Source organism: Triturus cristatus, chromosome 7, assembly GCF_964204655.1.
Source record: "Triturus cristatus chromosome 7, aTriCri1.1, whole genome shotgun sequence".
Lineage (NCBI taxonomy): Eukaryota > Metazoa > Chordata > Amphibia > Caudata > Salamandridae > Triturus > Triturus cristatus.
The window spans coordinates 203797226-203814967 of record NC_140590.1 but is presented as its reverse complement, the minus strand read 5'-3'; the positions used below and the strand labels follow the sequence as shown (position 1 = coordinate 203814967).

Sequence of the window (17742 nt, the reverse complement as noted above, 5' to 3'; positions counted from 1 at the left end):
AAGTGAAACACACTCTATGACTTCTTGTGTTCCACTATTTCAATGATGGCATACACATTTAGTGAAACACGCCATTTTCCTGCATTCCAGTGACTCCAATGATGGTTGATGTTCTCTTCAGCACACTGAAGTGATTTTCAAAAGATTCTGTTATTCTCAATGTTTTACTTCAGAAAGCGCATTTAAGTCTAAATCTGCCAGTTTTCTTGTAGCAAAAAAAAAAAAAAAACATTATTTTCTGACCTCATAGTGTTGAGGTGACACCATCTCTTCAATCGTCGCCAGTATAATAATAAAAGCACAACAGTCGAAACAAGGATGAAAGCAGGCTCCAGTTTAATGTCCCTCCAGCCACAGCCTCAGGTTACAATAACCGTTGTTTTCTTTTACTTTATAATACCCTACTACAACATTCCATAATAAAATGGAAGATACCAACAAACATCCATCGATCAGGTAAGCGTGGGCCATGTTAAAGGTGCATCCAGATATACTACAACATTCATCTAAAGAAAACATTACATTTGAGTGAAGAGAAACGCAGTACAAATTTGAGCTTACTGTGGAGCTTAAATACATTTCTAATGACCTATGTCTGGGGAAAAACAGTACACTCCGGCAGTGGCGGCTCTTCCGCTAAGGCAGAGGAGCATCGCCCCACTGCCTTTAGCAGTATAAACAAGCATTGGCATAGCCAATAAGTCTCGCCTTTGGTTCCTTATAAGTGTTTAGCCTTGCAACACTTGATGTTGTTGCACCAAGGATATTGTGCTGGATAACTAAACACTTATAAGGTCCCAAAGGCGAGACCTAATGGCTATGCCAATGCTTGTTTTTGTTGTTACTGCAGCTGCCGAGAAGGGGAGGAATGGCAAGGAGGTAGGGATGGTTTAGGAGGAGAGAGGGGGGCAACAGGACAACAGAGGGGGTGGGGGAAAAGTCCTATGAGGTGGCCAGTGCTGGCCGCATCATAGCACTTTTCTTGTTTATTACATTGATAGGCAGCACGGAGGGAGGGTGAGTGGGGATGGGGGGGGGCAACACGTAAAGCAGAGGGTAGGAGGGAAGGCCTGGGGCAGAAATAACAAACCTCAACAGAGGAAAATAGGGGGCTGAGGGTCAGTCAGCACAGGAGAGTATACTCTTTACAGAATGCTTAGGCCCAAAGAAACGTTATCACAGTAAAGGATGTGGCATAGTGGCCAGAGCTGCTGATTCTAGAGCGGGGGATCCTGGTTAGTCTCCGCAGCGCAACATCCTGTGATTCTGGGCAAATCACTTAATCTCTCTGGAGATAAGTTGCCCTATTTAAAGCTGCCAATTTAAACTATAATGCAAGACAAAAATACAGAAAGAGGAAAAACTTTATGAAAAAATAGTTCCACCAAAGCGGATGTCGACAGTATTTCCACTATGGAAAACTGATGAAAGGCAGAGCAGTAACAAGCATTGGTCAATGCAGGAAAATATGTTACAGTCAAAAGAAATGGAGGAAAAGTAAGTGGCAAGCACAGGAACCAATGAAAATCCAGGAAAGCAAGGGATGGGGATGTAGCCCCTTTTAAGATTGATATTAAAAACAATAGATTTCACAGGCAAAACCTCAAAAAGAAACGGGAAAGAGATGCCCATCTAGTGGCTGAATTGCATAAGGTGAAGCTGGGATGTATGGGATCAGTCCTAGATTCCCCGCTTGATTAAATTGTGCCATCCTAAGGAAGTTTTTTAATTCGCCAAGCCGCCGTTTTCCTCCTCATCACATCAGAGGGCACCTTTAACTGCATGAGTTCAGGATGTGTGCTGAACAACAAGCTTTTCTTTGATTTTATAGACTATATAAACTGTAATAAGAATCTAAGCCACATGCAGGATTTTTCATAACCACTAACTTGCCTCTTCTATAACTAATCATATTGTCATCAGGGCTGGAATGCGTTTAACATCATGTTTAAAAATGCATTTTAATAAATACCCTTGAAAACAGTGATATAATCTATGGCCCTACTATACATAGGGCACACTTTTCCTGTTTGTGCCACGGCACACCTTTAAATGGATGCGCTGTGCAGAAATGGGGAAAGTGCTTCCTGTTCCAGGGAACGTGCTGCCCCCATGGCAGCTGTGAGCTCGTGCTGCCCTGGGGCAGCTCATTCAAGTGAAATACGGAGCGGCTGCTTCAATGCCGCTCCTTGTTTCACGGTGCAGGAGGCAAACCGCCTGTAATGTAGAGAGGGATGAGGGATCCCTTTGCAGGCGGGTGCAGTGAGTGACTACACCTGCCTGCCAGGGGGTGTTTGGGGGCTCCATAGGACCTTTGTTACACACTCCAGAGGGCTGCCAGCCGGGGGCGCACTGACAGTGTGACACCTTTTTGTGTGATTACTTTCAGTGCACTTTATGACAGATTCTGTGCCTTTCTGCACACGTCCATAATACTTAGCCGGCGTAGAGGTAAAGAGATCCCCTCATTTGAAGGAGGTAATGCCCCCATGCAAATGGGGCAACCCCCTCTTGAGACACCGCTGGCACTATACGTGTACCAGAGCTCTCTGTATTATAGAGGGGGCGTACAAGTGTATGCAGCCCTTTCTGTAATTGCATAGGGCTCCCGGGTGCACAAAGTGGTGCATATGCCTGTTGCGCCCCTGGGACAATTTTTGAAATACGGCCCCTGATGTAGTAAGGTGAACCGCGTCTGCATGTTAAAGAAACTTTTTTTTTTTTTGTAGAAAGGTTATCCTTTTTTATAGGATGATTGTTGTATGAGATTCTTGCCAAACGTTTTCATGGCTCTGCTTGTGCACGTCCTGTTAGACCGAAGACCGATTCTTGGCATGATTCTACTTGTTAATTTGTTGGCTCGCACACCTCTAGTATTTACCAATCAATTCACAGTTATCCCTGGACATATTTCACCATGAACAACTTCTCTAATCTCTCCAGGTTTTAGTAATTTAAAAAAGGCGATACCTACTAATCCTTGTGCAAAACATTGTTAGCACATGCAGTGCCTCAACACGGTTGTTGCAAATATTTAAAGAGGTGTCCTTATGAGTCATTGAAAGGTAATGGGACACAGCATGACTGACCAGTCCCGTGGGTGAGGAGCCCCCCCCCCCTTTTGACAGTCACGAGTTTGTTTTTCTTCATTTCGCGCCAAATGGATTTGCAGGGGGATCTCCCACTTTTTCAGCATATAATAAAATACTTACAATTTACGAGGACTCTGTTTGCAAAATTCTGTGCATTGCCATAACAATACTACGCTATACAGCGCTTAATTTGTAGTACGACACAGAGAATACCGCGCCTAGTGCATGCACAGTCCAGGAGCGCGTTTCTACCGGAGTGGCAGCCAATGGTGTGCCCATTTCTCAGCGTTGTCAATAGTATACCACGCCATGAAGTGGTGAATCTATCACGTTTACATCCTAAATGCAAGGTGCAAAAATCAATAATATTGGCCTACAGATTTGCACTTTTCGTCTGGGCTATTAGAGTAATGCGGCAAAGGAGCAACATATTATGCGGCCAGGTGACTGTTATGCCGTAAAATATGTCAAATTATGCACATTTGTGGCAGTATTTCTTCACTATTTTGTCACTTGTACACATAACAGTATCTGAGCCAAAGTGTTACTGTGATGGGGCGTCAAGGAGGGACACTACACGAGCTCTGGGTATATGGGGTTTTATTGTTACAAGTTTTCGTTTAGTCCGGCTAGTTAGCCTTTCCCTCGCGAAGGTAGCGGGATCCGTGGTGTTTGAGACCTCTGGGGACCTCCGGGACTGACTGCTCCCCTCCTTCTTGGTCCTTTCTGCGGTCACGAGGTTGGCTCTCCGTGTGCCCAAGGAAGAGAGAGATAAGGGACTATATTAGTCTTGCGGAATATATGCACGTATCCCTAACACCTAGGACCGGGAGTGAGGAAGCACCATACGTGTGTACAACCGAATACGGAGTGACAGAAACGGTGAGGGATTCAGACAAACTAAAGAAATAGAGGGACTTAAGAGTCGTCCGGTTAACGCGGGCTCTCCCGCCTTCCCATCCAACCCGCTACCCGGTCCCGTACCTGTCCAAGCCACGCCCCTCCCCTGGGAACGTGGCCGGGCGCTTCGAGGAGTCCGTAGCCGCTGGGTCTCTCAGTTCTCCATCCACCTGTCTCCACCTGCTCGCGCTCGTTCGTCTCGTTCGTGCCTTCTTCTTCGTCTCCGTCTCCTTCGTCTCCGTCCTTCCTCCTGGGATCGCCATCCGTCCACTTCCTGGTTCCGCCTCCTTTTGGATCTCCCGGCTGAGTGACGTCCTCCCTGGGCGGGGCTTGTGTTCCTAGATCGTCCCAGTTAAAGGGCCCGGCCTCGGCCAACAGAGGCAGTTCGTCTGTGTCCACTGCCCACTCGTTCTGTGCAGAGGGGAGAACGTTAGGGACCCCTGATACCGGTGTCCACTAGTCTGTACCCTCTTGTGTCCCCTGAGCCGACAGAAGTGTCCCGTCACAGTTACCCTAGTAGTAACGACAATCGGCAACTGAAAGCTGACCAGTTAACCTTTGCAAAGGCCTGTGCAACAAATGTGGCAGCGTTTTTAGTGAGTTTTAATCACTTTGAGCTAGAAAGTGTTTTTTGATAAAGTGAAAATCATGAAAGCGATGATGGATTATGTGGCAAGTGCATAAAATCTACAATCATGTGGAAAATACAGAGAACACAGAATCCCATAGTTGTAGTGGTCCTAACTTTATTGCGCCGTTACCGTAAGAAGTAGCCATTTTGTGATAATACTAATGACTTCAGTATTACGATGACTAGATCTTGAAAACCAAAAAGCAGGGCAGCCACAATCCTAGATCGAACTACCACTACAGTTCTGTCTTGACGGAGTGGTGCAGAGTGACTTCACTTACAGCGCTCCCCGACGTAGAAAAACCGAAAGTCTGGTTCTAAGGAGAACTAAATGCAATTTTTGCACAGAACTAAAATGCTTACTGCTGGGGTCTGCTAACTCAAAGACTCCCCCCTAGGTGTTCAGTCGACCTTCTCTGAATAATGGGACGAGCTAAATACATTGGAATTTGCGGCGAGAGATGGTGTAAAACTGGCACTGTCCTGGTAAATCCAGGACACCTGGTCTCCCTATAAATATACATCAGCGACACAAGATGGTTTTCCAAATTCACACCGCTTTCCTTGATGTGCTGTCCCTGTGCTGTTGTGTGCCTTGACACAGCTCTGTCAAAGGAAGCCCACACTGCATGGCTCCACATCTGGGCATTTGTGGGATGTGGGACTTCCGTACCCACAGCACTGCACTATAATGCGCTAGATATGCTGCATTTTCACCTCAAAAAGTGTTTTATAGTTTGATAGAGAGAGAGCAAGACCCTCAGGTTTACACCCTTCACCATGCCACATCCACACTCCTTACAGGGATGTCCAGTGGGCCAAATCGGTGCATCATTTATTTAGAGAGGTAACAGTGGGTAATGGGGCAAGCTACACTCTCGAAGCAGACCAGAAGTGTACCGTGTAACATAATCAAGGCAACTGGAACTTTGCCACTGGAAGGACCAAATAATGAGGAATGGGGGGAATAAATTATGCGGCAAAATATGTGCCAGAGTGCGGCACATTTCGTGTATTATTACTTCATTATTTTAGAAGTTTTACACATGTGAACACTGTCTGGGCAAAGGTATCACCTCATTAGTAACAGTTTATACCCCAAAATACAGCAATATATAAAGGTGAAAGGTGACAAATCAACCTTTGCGAGGGGCCTTCCCCTTCTCAACAGCATGTCACTGAGTTTTTTGTAAGGTTTGATCTGTTTTTCAGCATGAAACGTTTTTTGTTTATCTCTGCAAATATGCAGCAGATGATGGATAATTTGTCAAAGGTAAGAAGGCCACGTTCAAACAGTGGCGTAACGAAACTGGAGGGGGCCCCCTGCAGCGTACATGGAGGCCCTCCCCTCCGGGCTCAACCAGGAGCTCTCGGGCCAGGATACTGTGCAGAAGAAGCCCCCTGGATCTTGGCCCACCGCACGGCGGGGGAGGGCCTCGGTGGTTGTTACCCTGCTGTGTTCAAACAGTCGCCTCATTTCAATGGCCCTGAACATAACAAATTAATATGGAGAGCATTGTCTCTACGAGCCCTTCCACAAGTCGAGCCCAGGAAGGGTTTGCCATGTAACTCATGCAACAAACGTGAAGTAAAATGTGATAAAATCAATTCAAAATTAAAAAAGCACAGATCTATCACGTGTGGCAGCTTTGACATTAATGCATTAATGAGTTACGTTATAGGCACATTGAAAGGTAATTAGTAAAAGGGATTGTTTTTAAATATGGAGATAAAACCATTAATGACCCCTCTTTAGAGAGCGTGCCATCGGTGAACTAAGAGATAAGTCAGTTGCCTTGCGCGTTCTCTGTGTGGCCCACAGTCTCATACACGGAGCAACATTATAGTCTCTTAAAATTAAACCCCAAACTGTGTAGAGCTGTTATTCAGAATGCACATTTTTGACGGTTCTTTCGTATGCGATAATGAACAAAAGGGGGGGGGGGGGTGGGGGGGTTGTCGTGAAACCAAGTATTTGCCTAGAATCCGTTTGTTTAAGCGAGGAAGCCGGGATTAACCTTATATTTGCGGATTTCGTTTTGTACAATTCAGCCACTAAATGGGTATCTATTTATGGCTCATTTCCCCTCAAATGCTAATGCTTTCTTTTTAAGTTCGTGCATTAGGGTCGCGCGAGTGGCAGCCAGGAGTCACAAGAAAGCTGGCTCGTTTTAGGCTTGAGGTTGCAAGTGGAGCTCGAGCTGAGCCAGAGTGCGACAGCTCGAGCACTCAGAGGCCCCCATTCTTCTGTACCTGCTGTGTGACAAGCTAGTCCGGTGACCCAGATGCTCCCCACTCTACCCAGTCCTTCTCAATCCAAGGCAGAGCTCGTGCCAGCCTAGTCGTGCCGTGTCCCGCACAAGAGCAAAGCACGACAGGGCGTTAAACCACAGCCTGACCAGAGGAGTCCTGCCAACTAGTGCCCACACCCCAAAACATTGCCCGCAACCACTGCTCCACTATGTGCCCCGGCCCACAGCCTTTTGAGTTTGTCATTTCTGTGTAACTTATCGGTAACCCAGAAGGACTTCGTGGCGCTAGCGTGAAGTAAGAACACTCCTTTCTAGAAGGGTAAACCCGGTCTTGCAGATAATGAAATGGGGCCAATTACTTGTATCGCAGAATATAGATTTTGTTTCTTTTCTAAAGACAAGAAATGCATTTGTGTATCAATGATTGAAGATTGCAGTGGACCTTAGTGGCGCCTTGTAGGGCTTCGTGGCGCTTCTGAGTGCCATGTGACCCGAAGACCCCTCTACGTCACACGGGTGTTCAGTGCATGAATGTTCTTGCCATGTTGCTTTGAGCGTATGAAGTAACCGCGGCTCTCTCCCCACAGCACAGCCAGTAACTCCCCCCGGAGCACCCCCAGCAGCTCCCCTGCGGTCCGGAAACGGTTGCTTCCCGCCTCCAAGCCCTCCGACTCCGAGATCATGGTGGAGAAGGGATCGGACAGCTCCTCGGAGAGGGCCCCGGCCTCGCAGACCCCGAGCACCCCCGTCAACAACCCCCTGAGTGGGCGCAGCTTCATGAAGAACAACAAGGTGGGTGCTGGAGCGCGGGGAGTGGATTGTGTGGTTCAAGAGTTCGGGGTCTGGAGGCTGGGGGAGGGGAAGGCATTGGAGGGCACCACAGTGGGGAGGGGAAGGGATAGCGAGGTTCAGGGTGAGGACCGCGTGATCCGGAGGGTGGGGCATGGGGAGGCATCAGTGGGCATCCCAGTGGAGACGGAGTAAGAGGGTAGAGCGCATTAAGATGCGTGTGGGGGAGCCCAGGCTGGGGCAGGCTGGTGATCAGTGCACATTTAAGGTCCGGTAGGGGCACCTTAAGCGTGGGGTGCTCAAGGGATTAGTGCAGTGCAGTGTGTGAAGGTGGGGGAGACGAGGCAGGGGCATCCGGAGGGTGGGATGTCCAGGGAATCAGTGCAGTGTGTGAAGGTGGGGGTGCCAGGTAAGGGCGTCCGGAGGGTGCAGAGGGATCAGTGCAGTCTGTGCAGGTGGGGGTCTCCGAAGGATATTCTGGCCCGGCCATGAGGGTGAGGGTGAGGGAGCGAGGTTGGTCCTAGGCGAGTGCCAGCAGGTAGTCCATGAGTGTTTGAAGATGTGATATAACGCGGCAGGGATGAGTGACTGTCAGTGTGTGGAAAGGGGGGGTCTGGAGGGGGTGCTAAACCAAGGGGTGCACAGGTGTTGTGGGGGGTGCTTCTGGGTATTAAAAGGAGGCGGCAAAGAACGAGTCTGCTCTGTAATGAGAGGCCCTGTGTGAGCTGGGATGTTTACTCGCATGTAGGAGGCGCGCACAGCTCTTGGTGCGATAGGTGATCAGTTCTTGTAACTTTGTGTTGCCGCGTGTTTTTGCTGAGCGCGCGGCCCGAGGTTATTTGTTTCTGCTGCGTTCATTTGATTTTCTATAAACCCCCCCCAGCCCCCCCCCCCAATACAACCGAGTGCTTTGGTCATCATTCCAAACAGGCCTGTAATGGAGATTTGGGCACAAAAGGATGATTAGGCCCAAGAGGAATTAAAAGTACTCCAAATATTCATCACATTTTTACCACAAAAAAATACCACACATTGACATTGCGGCTTAGAATGCCCCCTTTCCCCCCCCCAAAATCACCCCTTTGTCCTGAGGAAGACCCCCATTAAGGTTTCTCAGCTACCTACGACACCGTGGGGTCGAAACGTTGACAGCTTTCAAACTGGCCAGCTTGCGCTTCAACAGAATATGTTTACGGAGGCTTTCAAGCACGGCTATGTGAACCCATGACACCTGTGGCATTTGTTGCATTCACTGTGGCTCGCAAAGAAGCCGTGTATCGATTCCGTTTGATGAGGATCACGAGACCTGCACTATATATTACCTATCCATTTGCACTCTAACTCCCCAGCACTCTCCCTCCTTCCCCATCTCTTCCACCTTCACCCTTTTGGGGCACTAATGCTATTAGAACAAGTGATACAATCTGCGTGAATAATGTATCTACGGGTTCATTGTGATTAAATAACAGTGGACCATCATCTATTGGTTTTTTTTTGTTTTTTGGTTAGTTTTCATAATTTGCTTTACTATTTTGTTTCTTGTTTGAATAAATGCGAACTGGGACCATTTTCTCAATGTTCCTTAGCTGGGCGGTCATCTTGGAATAGTATAGTATCTGACAGTGGTACTCAAATTATGGCCTGGGGCCCCATACAGCAACCCTGACCCTAACATGTGGCCCACTGGTCAACAGCAGCACTGGGCTGCTGTTTACTCAACTCAGCAATAACCTTAAAACAATGTTGAACAGGCAAGCATTAATTTAAAGATTTATTGAAGTTAAAGGAAGAAACTAGGGTGTCACGCACTGCTTAACTTTAGGAACATCATTGTAAAGACATCTTTCAGCAAACAAGTAACAATATGATAGTCTCTTTAAGGGGGGGCGTGGCTTGGCTGCCGACGGGCATGGACGCGTGAGCAGAGAGCTCCGCATCCAGCCCAGCTAATCATCCTGTTTCACCTACAGCCCCGGTGTTCCAAACGCCTGGAGGGCAGCCTTGAGTGCTCCGGTCCATGACCGCCGGGGCCCACAGTTTCGTGGGACCCGCCCGGAAGTGAGGCGCGGACGGCTGAAGACACCGGAAGTGGCGGCCCCGGCGGGGCGGAGGCCGAACCGGGTCGGAACCTACCCGAAGGGGGGGCCCAACCGCTGCTGGCCCTTGCAGCGCTGGAGCGGACGCGACGGCCACCTGGAGGAGGAGAAGTGCTCCGACGTGCTGAGTGCGGCCTGACGGAGGTGGGGTGCCCCGAGGAGCGGAGTGCGGCCTACAGTGGGGCGGTGACCCTGGTAACGGCGGGGCTGTGGAACCCCCGGACGCGCTGATAGCTGGTCGGGAGTGGAAGGACCGTCGCCACGCAGGTCATTGTGGAGGTGGCCGGCCGGGCCTTGGACTGCCGACCGGACCGACCGGCTGGGCGGACTTTGCCTCGGGGGCGCAGTGGGGAGATAAGACTGTGGCCGACGGGGGCGCCTGCAGCGGTCGCGCCGCGCTGCGGGGACGACAGGCTTGGAGGATTGGAGGAGTGGAGCGGCCCCTCAGGGAGCAGGACATTGGCGGCTTGGGGCGGGAGGCTGTCGCGCCTCGTGGTCGGAGAAGAGACCTGCCGTGACCACTGGGCTAAGGCCTTGCGCTACTTGGTGATAGCCTCGCGGCCCCCTGGCGGGCTCCCTGACCTGGGAGCATGGGCAAGCCGAGGTCCAAGCCGGGAGCGACTCCGGCGGACTCCGTGGGCGACCCGGCTGGTGGCCGGGATGGCGGGACTCACGTAGACCCTGCGGTGGGGCTCCAGCAGCGTCAAATGGAACAAATCCTACAGGCCATAACGGATACCCGGACGGCGCTGCAGACGGACATTGCGCAGGTGTCCTCTGATCTGGGACTGCTGCGCGCGGACCATAGGAAGCTGGTGGATAGAGTCAAGCAGACGGAGGACACGTTGGATTTGGCAGCTCCGGCGCAGAAGGCATTGGAGGCCCAGTCGGCGGACCTTCTCAGGAGGGTGGCGGCCCTAGAGAAGAGGGCAGAGGACGCGGAGGGACGCAATCGCCGCAACAACATCCGTGTGGTGGGCCTGCCTGAAAAGATTGAAGGAGGGGACATGCTGGCTTATCTGGAGACCTGGCTGAAGGAGGTGGTGGCGCCGGGAGGGCTGACACAGTTTTACACCTTGGAAAGGGCGCACAGGGTCCCGGCCCGGCCCCCGGATCCGGGCCGACCTCCCAGGCCGGTGGTGGCTCGGCTGCTGCACTACAGGGACCGCGATATCATTCTCCAGAAGGCGAGATCCATGGGCCCCTTTCACGTGGAGAATGTCCCGGTATCAATTTATCCGGATTATCCTATGGAGGTCCAGCGCAGGCGCTCCTCCTTTCAGGCGGTGAAAAAGGCGCTGCGGGACGAGGGCCTGCAGTACTCCTTACTGTTCCCGGCTCGCCTCAGGGTGGTACTGGATGGCAAGACATTCTTCTTTACGGATCCCGCGGCGGCCTGGGGCTGGTTCGAATCGGCCCGAACGGGAGCAGCGGCGCATGTGGACGAGGAGGGACCGTCGGGGACCCGAGCGAGGGCCCGCCGCAGCAGGCGCAACAGGACACGGACAACAGGGGTTCGATCACCAGGAGCGTCTCAGACGGCGCTGGAGCGGCGGGCCGCGTTGCAGGCGGTCTCTGTGATTTCAGGGGCCGCGACCTCCCAGCCCAGTGAGGACTCGGGCTCCAAGAGGGGCTCGGAGGCCTCCCTGTCGGATGGCCCCGGAGAGGATGCGGAGCTGCTGCCGGACGTGACCCCAAGGACGGCAGATGAACTGCTGGACGCTTGAAGGAACTGGGACTTCCCCGGGTGCAGTAAGAGGCGCAGAGCGGGAGCTGTGTGTATGCGGGGTGGAGGGCCCTGAACTGGCTTTGCGGGGTTGGGAGTGTGATCGGTACTTGCTGATGCCTTGCGGTCCGGGGATAGCTGCTGGGGGGGCCCCGGGATGGGGAGCTGGAGAGCGAGAGAGTTGAGGGGGCGAGGAACACCGGGGGGGGAATTGCAGGGACTGGGCGCGGATGCACAGCAGGGGACAGTCGACCGGCCCGTCTGGTGCAGAGCCACCACCTCACCCTCACGGACAGTGTGAGACGCTGGTGGCTACCAGAGTGTTAGATATTGTTTGGGGTGGTATTTGGATGGGTAACTGCAGTTTAGCACCTGTTCTGGGGAGGGGAGGGCGTGTGGGGAGTTGGGGAGTTGTGGGGTTTCAGGGGAATGTCAGTGTGCCTCGGAGGGTTGGAGAAGAGTGGTTGGTACGGCGATGGGATGGGGACCCCACCTGAACTGCGAGTCCTGACCTGGAATGTGAGGGGGCTCACCTCTATGGGGAGGAGATATAAAGTCCACGCCTACCTGGTGCGGAGAGGGATCCAGGTAGCCTTCCTCCAAGAAACCCATTTAGATCGCGAGGAGGGGAAGGCGTTACAGCGGCGCTGGCGAGGCCAACTATTCTATACTACCTTCTCCAAGTTTGCCCGAGGGGCCCTGATATGGGTTAGAGCGGGAGTCCCTTTCCAGCCGCTGGCGACACTGGTGGACCCGGAGGGCAGGTTTGTAGCAGTGCAGGGGAGACTAGATGGGAGGGACATGGCCTTATGTAGTGTGTATGCCCCTAATGTAGACCAGGCCGCCTTCTTTTCCAGACTGTCGGGGCAGCTCGCGGCCTATTTGACGGGGACGGTGGTGTTGGGGGGGGATTTTAACTCAGTGGTAGATGTTGAGCTGGATAGGTCCCACCCGCCCCTGGCACAATCGGTGGTCCGTAGGGTGGCTAATAGCAGGCGCGCTTGGCAGGACACATGGGGGTTGGTGGACACATGGCGGACGCATCATCCGAGGGATAGGGATTACTCCTTCTACTCAGCCCCCCACGAGTTGTATGCCCGCTTGGACAGTATATTGTGTTCCCCGGATGCCCAGACTCTGATGCGACACAGTGAGTACTTGGCTAAAACCATCTCGGACCATAACCCTTGCATGGGGGTGCTGCAGTGGTCTAGACAGCGGCAGGCGATACCCACTTGGCGCTTAAACCCCTTGTTGCTGGAGGACCCGGTTTTCCGGGCTGAGGTTAGCGGCTGCATAGAGCAGTACTTTAGGACTAACGCGGATACGGCGTCGACCCGGGCGGCGGAATGGGACGCGTTCAAGGCAGTGGTCCGGGGAGTTTGTATATCATCCACCGCTGGCGTGCGGAAGACTTTGTTGAAGGAGGTAGCGGGGGCGGAGGCCCAACTGCGGACGGCTGAGCGCGCGCATCAGGCGGGGGAGGGCGAGCTACCTGCGGTCGTGGAGGCACGGGAGGGCGTGGCGGTGTGTGTAGAGAAGCTTCGCTGCTTTGATCATAAGGAATACCTTACCCGGGCGCATGCGGAACGGGATAAGGTGGGGTCTCTTTTGGCATGGTTGGCGTCCCCGACGGCCCGCGGTACACCTATACTGTCTCTGGTCGAGGCAGGGGGGGTCCCGGTCTATTCTCAGGAGGAGATTAATAGGCAGTTTGCCAGTTATTACGCAAGGCTGTATGACAGCACCATGCGGGGAGAACCTGAAGGTTTAGCTGAGTTTCTGGTGGCGGCTCGCCTGCCCCGGCTGGACCCGGAGAGCGAGAAGGACCTCGGGGGTGCTATCACCCTGGACGAGATTCGTGCAGCAATTAAGCAAATGGCCGGGCGAAAGACCCCGGGGGTAGACGGACTGCCCATCGAGTTCTATGCGGCTTGCCCAGATTTGCTTGCGCCGCAGCTGCAAGTCCTTTACGGAGAGGCTTGGCGACTTGGGCGCTTACCAGCCTCCGCTCGAGAGGCTATTGTGGTGCCTCTGCTGAAACCGGGAGGGGAGGCTGGCGCGCGCACGGCATACCGCCCGCTCTCCATGTTGACGGTGGACTACAAAATCCTGAGCAAAATCCTGGCGTCGCGCCTGTTGACTCATATGACCGCCTTGATCCATCCGGATCAGGCGGGCTTTATTCCCCGACGTAACACGGCCACGTCGGTGTGACGTTTGTTACGGGTGATGGAGCTGGACCGGGACATATATCCGGAAGCCTGCACTCTGTCGGTCGATATTGAAAAGGCCTTCGATAGTGTGGAGTGGCCCTATTTATACCGAGTGCTGCGGGCTTTTGGCCTGGGGGACGGCTTTGTACGCTGGACCACCTTGCTCTATAATGAGGCCACGGCCTGGGTGAAGACGGGGGTTACTATCTCGGCCTCCTACCCGGTGCGGAGGGGAACGAGGCAGGGTTGCTCGCTCTCCCCCTTATTGTTCGCCCTGGCTATTGAACCGTTGGTGGTGCATGCCCGGCTGGGGCGTTCCTATGCTGGAGTTCACCTAAGGGGGGATGCTCACTATATCTCCCTGTATGCTGACGATCTGCTGATGTTTCTGGCGGATGCCGAGGGAGCACTGAGTGGGGCGACTGCCTTGTTGGAGGCCTTTGGACGCCTCTCAGGGCTCAAGGTCAACTGGGGCAAGACATGCTTGTTCCCGCTGGGACCGGGCGGCCGGGCCCCCCAGTCACTGGGACTGGTCCGATGGGAGGGGGGCTGCCTGCGGTATCTGGGGGTTAATATCTACCACACCCAGCAGGACTTGCTGGAGGGGAACATTGGCAGAGCCATTCGCGGATTGCGGGGCAGCATGAGTTTCTGGAGTACACTCCCGCTTTCGTGTGCCGGGAGGGTGGCGCTGTTGAAGATGGTGGCGTTGCCACGACTCCTCTATTACTTTCGCACCCTACCTATATGGGTGCCGGCGTCGTACTTCCAACGGCTTAGGGCGATGTCCACGGGCTTCATTTGGGGCTCCGGGAGAAGGCGGGTGGCGTTGACCACCCTGCGGCGGCCGAGGGCGGAAGGGGGCCTGGCAGTCCCGGACTTCGAGTGGTACTATCTGGCGGCCCAACTCCAGTGGCTTACGCAGGCGGTTGCCAGAGAATACCGGGGCCCGGAGGGCCCACAGGGCAGGCTGATTCCGCGACATGTGCTAGCCTTCATAGTCTTACAGCAGAGGCTGGACCTTGACCTGCTCACGTTGGAAGAGCGTACACTCCGGCTGTGTTGGAACCGATGCCAGAGGAGGGCGGCGATAACTCGCCCCTATGCCCCGGAGATTCCTTTGGGGATGTGTACGGCATTCCCGCATGGAGGCGATTGGTCTGGGCTGGCTGTTTGGGAGGAGTTGGGTGTGCAGATGGTGGGTGACTTATTCCGGGAGGGGGTGCTGCTGCCGTTCCAGGAGTTGCAGGACTCCTATGGGCTCCCACGTGGGGACTTCTTGCTTTACGCGGCCCTGGTAGCGAGCCTTCAGCGGCACTGGAATGCGGGGCTCTCGGAGCCGCCGGTCGCTGCGGGTTGCCAATATGTAGTGATGGCAGCGGGGACGTCCAAGGCCATTACTTGCCTATACCGCAGGCTGGCGATGGAAGGCTTGCCGCCTCTTGCCACCTTGAGGGGCAAGTGGGAGTTGGACCTTGAGAAACCGATCCCCGAGACTACCTGGTCCACGCTGGTGCGGCGGGCCTGTAAGGGAACGCGCAATGCCCGGTTCCAGTTGGTGCAATTTTTCACGTTGCACAGGGCGTATTTGACACAGGTGAAAATATTGCAATTTTTTGGGGGGGCGCACTCGCAGTGCCCGCGGTGCGGAAGAGAGGGCGCTGATTTTCGTCACATGTTTTGGTCCTGCGTCCAGCTGGGTGATTATTGGGCAGAGGTCATGGATTGCCTAAATCAGGTGACGGACCGAGCTATTGACCCGGACCTGGGGGCCTGTTTGCTGCTTTGGTTCCCGCACACCCGCCGGACGAAGGTCACTAGCAAGTTTTACGACTTAGGATTGATAATGGCCAAGAGGGAACTGACTATGCACTGGAAGTCCAGGACGGGGCCTAGCTTCTTGCGATGGAGGGCGGCCTTTGTGCGTTGGGCGGGGGCTGAGGGTGCGCTCCGGTTGCAATTAGCTCTTCGGCGTGATGACGAAAAGGCGTTGGCGACGGCCCGGGCGTGGGAGGCGCTGGTGGTGGAACTTCAGGGGCTGATGGCTGACAATGGGGTAGAGGGGGACACATCTGGCGGGCAGGAGGAGGTGGCGAATGGGGAGTAGAAGGGGAGTAGTAGTGATCGCTGGCAACGAGGCTGTGGCTAAGTGTAAGGGAAAGACACGGATCTCTAGTGGAGGGCGAGTACCCATGTCTGATTTATGGCAGGGAAGGGGCACATCGGGAGCGAGGTGAAAGACAGGAGGCACACTGACATGGGGTGGGGAGGGAGGGGGAGGGCCGGTATGGGCCGGCAGCTCATTCTCCCGGTTGTTGGCTGGTAACTTTATGTGTACTAAACATTCTTTGGCCGTGGAGGAAGCGGGTTTGTACTATGTTGTTGCTATGAAAACAATAAAAAAGGTTTCAACAAAAAAAAAAAAAATGATAGTCTCTTTAAAATTCAAAAAGTGTATTTTATTAACACGCAGAGCCGGTACACCTTAGAACATCAGATAATATCAGTTCATTGAAAAGTATTTTTTTAAAGTGATAGTGTTCAAACATTAATTTAGAAACATTCATGCTTCCCCACACCCTGGCAACAATGCCAATAGTGAACTAAAAGGCATGTCAATTGTTATGTGCACCCTTTTGTTGGCCTGGGATGCCATTTAACATGAACATCATTATAGTTAATTAAATCAAACACAGAAGATGGTTTTGTACAACGCACATCCTGAAGTCTGGAATTTTTAGATCCTCGAATATGTGATTATGAAGAAAAATTGCCCAGGATCACACAATTTGGTCAAGTGTGGAAGCCGAGATTGCTCCTAGGTTTTCTGGTTTTACATTGTGCAATTTAGCCACTAGGTGTACATGCTTCGCTTCCCACACATCCAACCTATAATCCCCCCACCCACAGACACCACCACCTCCACTCTACTGGCATGAATGTGGCCCTCGTTCACACACCAGAACAACATTTTCTGCCACTGGCAAGCAGCCATGATTTCTGGAATAGCCTTGTTCAAAGTGTATAGATAGCCATCATGTCTAGAAGAATTATTTTGGCCACCCTTGTTTGGACAACAGTGGTGCATTTGAAAATGATCTACCAGTGCAATGTTTACGGAGCTTTGTGTTCATAGCAGCAGAGTATCGCACACCTGAGGACACTACTCCCACACCTGGTATTACTTTTGGAGTAACCATAGACATCTCAACGGTGCTAGATGGCCAAGATGGCCGACAGGTGAAGAGCTCCGGTCGGGAGCTCCCGGAGAGGGATGGCCTTTTGGCCTCTGATCCCCTGTTATCCAACTCCGACCGGGACCCATTCCTCTCACCTGGGGCCATATTCAACTGCTGTTCTCCTCTCTCCAATCTCCCGCTTTTCGGCTCGAGATCTTCGGAGTGGGGCGTGATTGATGTCCTGACCGAGCTGGCTTGACTGATGCCCGGTGGAGCTGCTGGATCGGCTATAGGGGACTTCGGACTCTGCTCTCCTTGTGTCTCCGCGGTGCCGTTTTCTTCCCCCCCGCAGCACTGGTGAGACACTAGAGATGGTGGATCCTCCTTTTTTTTCCGGGTGGCCACTGGGGACGTGGCGGAGGGTCCCCCTCTCCTCCGGCCGTCACCGGACTCTTCCAGACCTGGGACTCGGGATGCGGTCTCTTGGCACCCAGCTGCACAGTAGTGTGGAATCGATTTGGAAGCAGTGATGGACCGCAGCACGACACTGCTGTGCTGCTCCATTGAACCCGCTTTTCTTTTCTCCGAGTTGCTCGCCCTCCGCACTCAGCCACTGCCTTCCTCATCCGGGACGGCTGTCCTAATCCCCGTGCCAGACCTGCAGGACCCCGAGAACGATCCGCGACCCTCTATCATTTCCTCCCTCCTGAATAGACTGCCTCCTTCCCCATTCAGCTCCACTTTTGGGGTAGGTTTTTCATTGCGGATTTTTTATTACTCGGTTTTGTTGTTCTACCAGCATTCCCGCCATCTTTTTTGGGGGGTCTTTGTTCTCATTCACCATCTTATATATCCTTGACA

The 17742-nt window shown here is 53.1% G+C and overlaps 1 protein-coding gene across 3 annotated transcripts in view; it reads left to right on the top strand.

Annotated features, from left to right (window-relative positions):
* GRAMD1A (GRAM domain containing 1A) overlaps window positions 1-17742 on the top strand; it is a 676680-nt gene that overhangs the window by 452979 nt on the left and 205959 nt on the right. For all 3 annotated transcript variants that reach the window (XM_085616040.1, XM_085616042.1, XM_085616041.1), the window contains exon 2: window positions 7463-7667. In XM_085616040.1, the coding sequence (XP_085472166.1) occupies window positions 7463-7667 (205 nt within the window). The remainder of the gene's footprint in view (window positions 1-7462; window positions 7668-17742) is intronic.